At 37.5% G+C, this 8,617-nt stretch overlaps 1 protein-coding gene and 1 pseudogene across 1 annotated transcript; both read left to right on the forward strand.

The window, feature by feature from the left end:
- Positions 1-337: 337 nt before the first annotated feature.
- LOC121788761 lies at positions 338-2,835 on the forward strand (annotated as a pseudogene).
- Positions 2,836-7,079: 4,244 nt separating this feature from the next.
- LOC121788760 (bidirectional sugar transporter SWEET5-like) lies at positions 7,080-8,312 on the forward strand. The gene is made up of 6 exons (XM_042187373.1): positions 7,080-7,172; positions 7,266-7,302; positions 7,394-7,610; positions 7,694-7,855; positions 7,942-8,064; positions 8,144-8,312. The coding sequence occupies exons 1-6, from the start codon at positions 7,130-7,132 to the stop codon at positions 8,279-8,281; spliced, it is 720 nt and encodes a 239-aa protein (XP_042043307.1). The 5' UTR covers positions 7,080-7,129; the 3' UTR covers positions 8,282-8,312.
- Positions 8,313-8,617: the final 305 nt, after the last annotated feature.

Raw genomic sequence — 8,617 nt, forward strand, 5'->3', positions numbered from 1 at the left:
TTTTGTTCACTTTATTATAAAAATAAACTTATTATAAATGAAAAATATGGAGAAAGTAATATGAGGTTAATAATAATAAACTTATTACTGTTACTATATGGTTAAGAATTAGGAATAGGATTAGGATTGAGTGCGGTCAAACTTCAGATTAGATCCTAAAAAGTCGGGTCAATGGGTCGTTTTACCAATTTTTTATTATTAACTTATTTTAATCTATTCAATAAACACTATAATAGCCTAATAGGAGTAATATTCTGAAGAATCTTTTCACATTGCACAAACAAGATGCGAAAAATAAATCTGCATATCAATTAAATTTAAAAAAGCAGCACAAATCACATCACATTAAATTAATCCGACTGACAAAATCTGTGATTAATAATTTCAAATCGGCAAATCCCAACTGATTAAACTTCCACACAATGCTGTCCGCTTACAGTTGCTTTCAATAAATCAGCACACACAAATAGCCAAACGACGTCGCATTTGAGCTAGCCGGAGAGATGGCGGAGGAAGACGTCCACGGCGGCGGCGGATTCGTGAGGGCGGATCAGATAGATCTGAAGAGCATCGACGAGCAGCTCAACCGGCATATCACCAGAGCTCTGACCATGGAAAAGAAGAAGCAGGAGAATGGAGGAAAGCAGCAGCAGCAGGATGAATTGAGGGAGATTCCGGCGAGGCAAGACTGGGAAATCGACGCCTCGAAGCTCGTGGTCAAAGCGGTGCTGGCGCGGGGTACTTTTGGACCGTTCACCGCGGCGTTTACGACGGAGAGGATGTTGCAGGTATATTTATTGAATTTTTCCTTTATATGGATCGAGATAAATTAGATTCAAAGATGGTCGAATTAGACTGAATCTTGTGTAGCTGTTTTCAATTCAGCAATGTGGCTAATTGACATGTTTTGGAATGGGAAACCTTTTTGCGGCGGTGAAACTGGTTTATGCATTCCATGTGTTTGTTAATTTGTCTCAATATCAGTAGGCATAAACCTTGCAGTATTTATGCTAATTTTTTATTCATAGACAGTTACAGGAGCTTTTCATGTCCAATTTTTTGATGATTAGTAGTTTTCTTGAAGGGAATAGTAGAATTATATGAAGAAATGAAATTCTGGCCCTCATTTGCTTGATAGTTGATACACCACCATATATAGAAAAATGGGCTATTTCTAAATATCCCATAAAAAGAGGGGACTGTTTATGAAATAAGGGAACACTGATGATAAAAGCTTATTCTGATATTGTTAACACTAATTTCAAGCTGCTACTGTGTTTCGATTCCCCGTCCCTTTACTGATGCTAGTTGTTGAGTGGTGACTTAGATTCATAGTGTATGCTTCCGTAGCAGTTGATTTCTTTTATCTCTAGTAAAACTTCTCGACTGGGGGGAAGAAGGCCACCGGTCACAAGCTGAAGTAGCTTCCCTTCGAGCAGCTTTTGCACAAGAAGTTGCTGTATGGCACAAGCTTGATCATCCAAATGTTACAAAGGTTACGATTTTCTGCTAAAATGTTGGATCATTGCTTGTCCTTTTATCCTCTATTGCAAATTGCCCTTATTTCTCTCAAGATGTGATGCTGGCCTCTGTCTAAGAACAAACTCAGTATGCCTTTGGCTGTTCGGGATTTTAAGCATACCATGATTTGTCATGCCTCGGTGCTGATTTGCCTCTGCAGTTCGTAGGAGCTACATTGGGTGCACCAGAGCTGAACATACAAAAAGACAGTGGCCAACTTGGAATGGCGCGTAATGTCTGCTGTGTCGTGGTTGAATATCTACCCGGAGGAACCCTTAAAAATTTCCTCATTAGAAATATAAGGACGAAACTTGCTTTCAAAGTGGTTATTCAGCTAGCTTTGGATCTTGCACGAGGGTAAGACTTCACCTTGATCTCACTGTGATTTGCATTGATTTTACATTTGCTGGTTATTTCAATCACTTGACTTTTCTATGCTAAATTTCCACAGCTTAAGCTATCTTCACTCTCAGAAGATCGTGCACAGGGATGTGAAAACAGAGAACATGCTTCTCGATAAGAAGAGAACAATCAAAATCGCTGATTTTGGTGTCGCACGTGTCGAGGCTTCAAATCCTAACGAGATGACTGGGGAGACTGGCACCCTCGGTTACATGGCACCCGAGGTACATCTATGTCATCTCCCAAAGTAGACACCCCATTAACGATTATATCATTTGCAGTATGGCTTACTTTTCTTCGGTTCAATCTTTCACAGGTCCTCAATGGCCACCCCTACAATAGGAAATGCGATGTATATAGCTTCGGTATTTGCTTATGGGAGATATATTGCTGCGACATGCCATATCCAAACCTCAGCTTCTCTGAATTGACTTCAGCTGTCGTGCATCAGGTACATAAAAACTTAAAAATGTGTGTTCTTCAAGATCTTCAGTTTTGAAGTAAATCATCATTGTATGCAGAATTTGAGGCCAGAGATACCCCGGTGCTGCCCGAGTTCTATTGCGAATGTGATGAGACGATGCTGGGATGCCAACTCGGACAAGAGGCCGGAGATGGATGAAGTGGTTTCCATGTTGGAAGCCATTGATACATCAAAGGGAGGTGGCATGATTCCTCCCAATAAATCTCAAGGTTGTTTCTGCTTTCGCCCGAGAAGAGGGCCTTGAGAAATCTCTTATCCATTTCAAGTTTGTACAGTGTTGATGTTCGTAGCAAGCTTAGCTTCGATAAACTATACTAGCTAGCTTCTCCTTCATCTCTTGCTTTTCGTATTAGAATTATGTATCCAAACTCTTGCTCAATTCAAAAACAAAATGAACATTTTGAGTTCATTGTGGAAATGGTTTAATTCATTTTGTAGCCAAAAAAATAATTTTCTTAGTTAACATAGAACGAAATAATATACTACTCTTAAGTAGTAGGAGTACTAGATAGAGAGTAGTCTTATGTCAAAGTGATATGAATCAATTATTCTTTTACTCCTTCACTTAACATCACAATTTTATCACTATCTCATTTCATTATTTGTACTATTAATGAATCTTATAGCCTTTTTATTTAATTATATTATATATGAGGCAGTGATAAAATGCAAATTCTAAATATTATGCAAATTATAAACCATGATTTGGACGGTCAGAAAATATCAACAAATGACAAAATAATAGCAACAAAAAATGTCAACACAAGAAGAGCACAAAAGAATTTCCACCATATCCATACTTAGCAGCCATGATGAATTGCATGCTTTGTATTTTCTACGGTTTACCCTATTTTCAACCAAACAACAATTTCGTCATCACAATAAATTCATTCGGCCTATTTTTGGAGATCATTTACCTTTCTATTTTCTTCTTGTACTCCTCGAAGAAAAAGTACAAGGTAACAAATTAATTATTAAAGTTGGAGTTTTTATCATTTGACCTAAAAAATGTCTACTTAATTATTTACTGGTACTACTATTTACTAATTTGAATCAGTTGATTACATCCATAAGCATTTTTGTTGAGCTTGTTGTATTGGGAGGGTTCGTTGCCATCACTATTCTTTGCTTCCATACACACGAGAAAAGGTCTATGTTTGTCGGAATCCTCTGCAATATTTTTGAGATCATTATGTATGCTTGCCCTTTTGGCAATCTGGTAAATAATTACACCCTCATCTTTTTCTTTTATTTTTTTCAAAAAATTATGTTGATGATAGTGAAATATGATGTGTTTGTGCATGCAGCTTAATGTTATCAAGACAAAGTGATGCGGAGCAGGAAACTTTGTGATTTGTTTTAAATAATTTAATCTCCAATTAATTAGTTATTTTCTTTTTTTTTTGTTAAAGTCGGCGTGAGTGACTCCTTTAGGGTTTAGAATTCCTTCTTTAAATTAAATTGTAATAGTCATTAGCCGTCATCTTGGTTTTGAGATTAATAGAAACGGATCTTCGATCCTGTGTCAGGTGTTACCAGAGCCATGGCTGACGATTCCGTGGTAGGCAATCTTTGCGGACATGATCACGGCGATGGTCCTGTGCCGATGAGAGATTGCTCGTTGTTGCGCCGTTTGGAGCAACACTTTGATTTGCGTTTCGATGCCACACAAATGCAAATTGAAGGGGTAAGCAGAAGGCTGGATGTATTAGAAGTGGGTGTAGGCTCTACAGGCAGGACGGAAAGGATCAGACGGGAGGACGGTCGGCGTCTCCGTAGGGAGAGTCGAGTGGATGTATCGTCTGAGTCAGAATCTGATGAATCGGGCCCATCAAGGCGCTCAAGACATTCAAAATCATTGACGAGATCAGGGGGTTCGTGACGTCATAATAGTGAAACTTCTGATGGGCTAGAGGAGAGTGTTAATGAATCTGCGTCGATACAAAGAAATAATCGTATGAGGGATCTCCGTAGGGGACGTGGTGGTGATCGTCATGTCGTAATGGAAAGGGATTGTGAAAGACCGAGGAAGCAAAGGACTCCACCTGGGTTTAGATTGAAGATTGACATTCTCACATTTGACGGGACTCTAAATATTGAGGGTTTTTTAGATTGGGTCGCTGAAGTAGATAGGTTCTTTGAGCATACCGATGTCCAAGAGAAAAAACGTGCCAGCATGGTTGCTTGTCGTTTGAAAGGAGAGGCCTCTGCATGGTGGGATCGGACGCTGCAAGAGCGTGAGGAACTTGGGAAGGCAAGAGTTTGTACTTGGCGAAAAATGAGAGGGATGCTAGTAGATGAATTTTTACCAATGGACTATGATCAAGTCTTGTTCAACAGTCCAACGCTGCCAGCAAGGAACTCGATCGGTGCACGAGTATACATGTGGGTTTAATCGTCTTACAACCAGAAATAAGTTGTTGGAAACCATGGCGCAAAAGGTGGCGCGATACCTTGATGGGTTGAAGCCCCAGATACGTAATAAGATCGGCATTCAGGCAATCCATTCTTTGAGGGATGCTAAAGGCTTCGCTCTAAAAGCCGAACAAATGATTCAATAGAATCCGTTTAGAACCAATTGAGGAGGTGACCGGAGTAGGATGACGGGTCAGCCGAACAGCCAATCAGGCGGAGATGAGAGTAATCCAGTGAATGGTCCGGTGGAAAAGAGAGGATCTGGTGAAGTCAATAAGGGTACTCCACATGTGGGTAACAAACCAAATACAAACCCATATGCCCGAGCATTTAGGGGTAAATGTTTTCGTTGCGGAGAGACGGGTCACACATCAAATATGTGCCCAGGGAGACGCACTGTTAATATTGCTGGGCAGAAGATAGATGATGAGGAGGCAGACTTTTGTGAACCAGATGGAGATAGCAATGATGATGATTGTGATTCATCCCTTAATTTTAGCAGTACAACTCACCCTCAAACCGGCGGTCAACTTTTGGGGAACATGCTTGGAGCTATATGTCAGGAAAAACCTCGCCAATGGGATGGGATGGGATGCAGCGTTGGCCCAAGCAGAGTTTGCGTATAATAGTGTCATTCACTCTTCGACTGGGCATGCACATTTTGAAGTCGTGTACACTAAGCCGCCAGCAATGACAGCTGCCAGTTAGTGTTGGGCAGAGACATGCGGCTGATGACTTCGCTGAGATGTTATACAGAAACTGCAGAAATCGAACCACCGTTACAAAACTGCAGCTGATCAACACAGGAAACTCAAGGTCTTTGCAGAGGGAGAGGAAGTGATGGTCTTCCTTAGGCGCCAACGTATTCCCACAGGGACTTACAACAAGTTACGTCCCAAGAAGATTGGTCCCTTCGACGCATTAATGATAATCCATATGTAGTTGATTTACCAAAGGACTACAATATATCCTCGACATTCAATGTGGCAGATTTGACGGCATACAGACCAGAAGTCGGACCCCAGTACCCGGATCCTGAATTTCATGAGTTCTCCCCCGGTGGAAGAGCATGATGCGGAGCAGGAAACTTTGTGATTTGTTTTAAATATTTTAATCTCCAATTAATTAGTTATTTTCCTTTTTTTTGTTAAAGTCAGCGTGAATGACTCCTAGCTTTAGGGTTTAGAATTCCTTCTTTAAATTAAGTTGTAATAGTCATTAGCTTATTGTTGCTGGTTTTGCTAATGGGATTACTTGGTTCACTTATGCCTTTCTCAAGACTGTTGATCCTTATATTGCTGTGAGTTAATTATGTTTTTAGTTTTCTTAATTAATGTTTATATGATTTTTTTGTAATGTTTAAATTAATTTACTTTGATTATTTTTTTAATTGTAGGTTGGAAATGGGATTGGGGCATTGTTTGCTCTTATTCAGCTAGTTGTGTTTGCTTATTACAAATCCAAGCATAATAATGATAGTGATTCAGGTAGCGATGCGACATCAACGAGCGAAGAGTAGTCAAACTCCAGCCATGTGTACAATTAAAGATTGGAAATATAGCCAAAAATGTAGATTTTTTTTGTCACACTGTATTTCGAGCAATTAGGAGGACATTATTTATTATTAATAATATTTAGGATAAATTTTAAGGTTTCGAGTTTTATTCTCTTTTTGATATATTGAGTTATATTATAACGTGAAACAACAAGACATTAATATGTTTTTATGATGTAGATATAATGCATTAGAAGTCGTATATTATATATGTCTATCATTAACAAATTTGAGATTAAACTTGGTTCTCGGATCGGAATAGGATTTTTTCAAATTCAACACTCGATTTAAGCTATTTGTAATTTGTATACGTTGTTTGGTTGCTCATTAAATGTACATGTAAAATATTATGTAGCTTTATGTGTATTTTAATACTAATAATAATAATAATAATAATATAATTATTATTATTATTATTATTATTATTAAATAATCAACTCAAAGTATTTTATTTTTGAGATTTTTTAAATCTGTAAATGTTGATATACATAGAATCAGATAAATTTCGTTGAAATAATATATCAAGAAAAACGATATATATTACAACTAGAACTAGGCAACCTTATCCCAAAGTCAATTAGAGTTAGATATGTTATCAAATTCATAAACGGATAAATTAAGACTATGTCTATCATTTAGATATTTAAATTGCCTATATAAACACATGTTTACACAAGAATTCTGCATCACCAAAATCAGCATCTCATTCTTTCTTTCTCGCTTTTGTCATACAATTCTTTTTGAAGTTCAATATGCACGGAGTCAGTCTTGTTCGTTTCATCGTCGGCATTGTTGGTTTGTATCTCTTCATTCTAGTACTAGTTTCTTTGTTTAATGTTAATAATTTTGTTTTGATTCTTATAATTTTTTTTGTTTCTTTTTTGTCAGGCAACATAGTCTCGTTTGGACTGTTTCTGTCTCCAGTGTAAGCATATAAATCTCATGAATTTCTTGAAAAAAATATAATTAATACTCCTAGTATATAGTTGTGGTGATGTGAAATATGAAATTTGCAGGACAACAATATGGAGCATCCACAAAAACAAAAGCATAATGGATTTCCATCCATATCCATTCCTTGCTGCTTTCATGAATTGCATTCTATGGATATTCTACGGCATGCCTTTTGTTCATCCCGATAGCACTCTCGTGGTCACTATTAATAGCGTTGGTCTCGCATTGGAGATTATATACCTAATTGTTTTCATGATCTATGCCGACAAGAAGTATAGGGTAAGATTAGTACATGTATTCATATTTATTATGATTTTCAAACCCTAACCCTAACCCTAACACGACTTTATTGTTTTTCTCAGAAAATAATACCTCTCTTCATTCTTTGCGAGCTCGTGCTCTTTGCTATCATCATCATAGTCTCGCTCCTCGTCTTTCACACCACTACCGATAGGTCCATGTTAGTCGGTATTATCTGCGACGTCGCCGGCATTATCATGTATATCTCCCCTCTCAGCACCCTGGTAAACCCTAACCCTAATTCCACTTTTCTTTTTCATGATGATACTCAAATTGTTTTTAATTTGACAAATTGATTTTTATTTTACAGAAACATGTTATAGAGACTAAGAATGCTGAGTCCATGCAATTTTGGCTTTGCCTATCCGGCTTCCTTAACGGTGGCATTTGGTTTTGCTATGCTTTCTTGAAGAAATTTGACCCTTACATTGCTGTGAGTTAATACTTTTAAAATTCAATTATATAGCTTTTTTTTCCAAATAAATCATAATAATATATACTCAATTGTGTAGGCTGGCAATGGAATTGGAGGATTGTTTGGCGCGATCCAGCTCTTGGTGTACGCCTTTTACTACTTCAAAGCGAAGAACAATGTGGCTAACGACGGCAAGCAAAGTGATGCGCAACGGAAACTTTCTCAATTAGTTTGATTTTTTTTATTAGAGTTATGCAGCAGTTTGATCTTTTTGTTATTAGCAGATTAATTATTTTGTTCTAGCTTTCAAATTCGATTCTAGGGTTTTGTTTTGAGTTACTTCAAATTTTTGATATTGTTTTATTACATTTGCAATATATTTCAATTCCTTTTTTCTGAGGCACACTTCAATTCTCTATTTTGTGTCGATTAGTTTTGACTTTTGTAACTTGCTCCGAATATAAGAAAAATTAAACAAGAAGCCGCTAAAATTACTTTCGAAAGTTTGTCTTAGAGCAAATAATTTAAAAAAGATCAAACAAATTGGGAAGCCATCATTTGCACATCGCTT

The sequence above is a fragment of the Salvia splendens genome, unplaced genomic scaffold, assembly GCF_004379255.2.
Source record: "Salvia splendens isolate huo1 unplaced genomic scaffold, SspV2 ctg1138, whole genome shotgun sequence".
Classification (NCBI taxonomy): domain Eukaryota; kingdom Viridiplantae; phylum Streptophyta; class Magnoliopsida; order Lamiales; family Lamiaceae; genus Salvia; species Salvia splendens.

Bases quoted from the DNA above. Each gene is read 5' to 3' on its own strand.
- LOC121788760 (XM_042187373.1), top strand. From the start codon at position 7,130: ATGCACGGAGTCAGTCTTGTTCGTTTCATCGTCGGCATTGTTG. The intron at 7,303-7,393 runs GTAAGCATATAA...TGAAATTTGCAG, and splicing joins GGACTGTTTCTGTCTCCAGT to GACAACAATATGGAGCATCC. The intron at 8,065-8,143 runs GTGAGTTAATAC...TCAATTGTGTAG, and splicing joins AATTTGACCCTTACATTGCT to GCTGGCAATGGAATTGGAGG.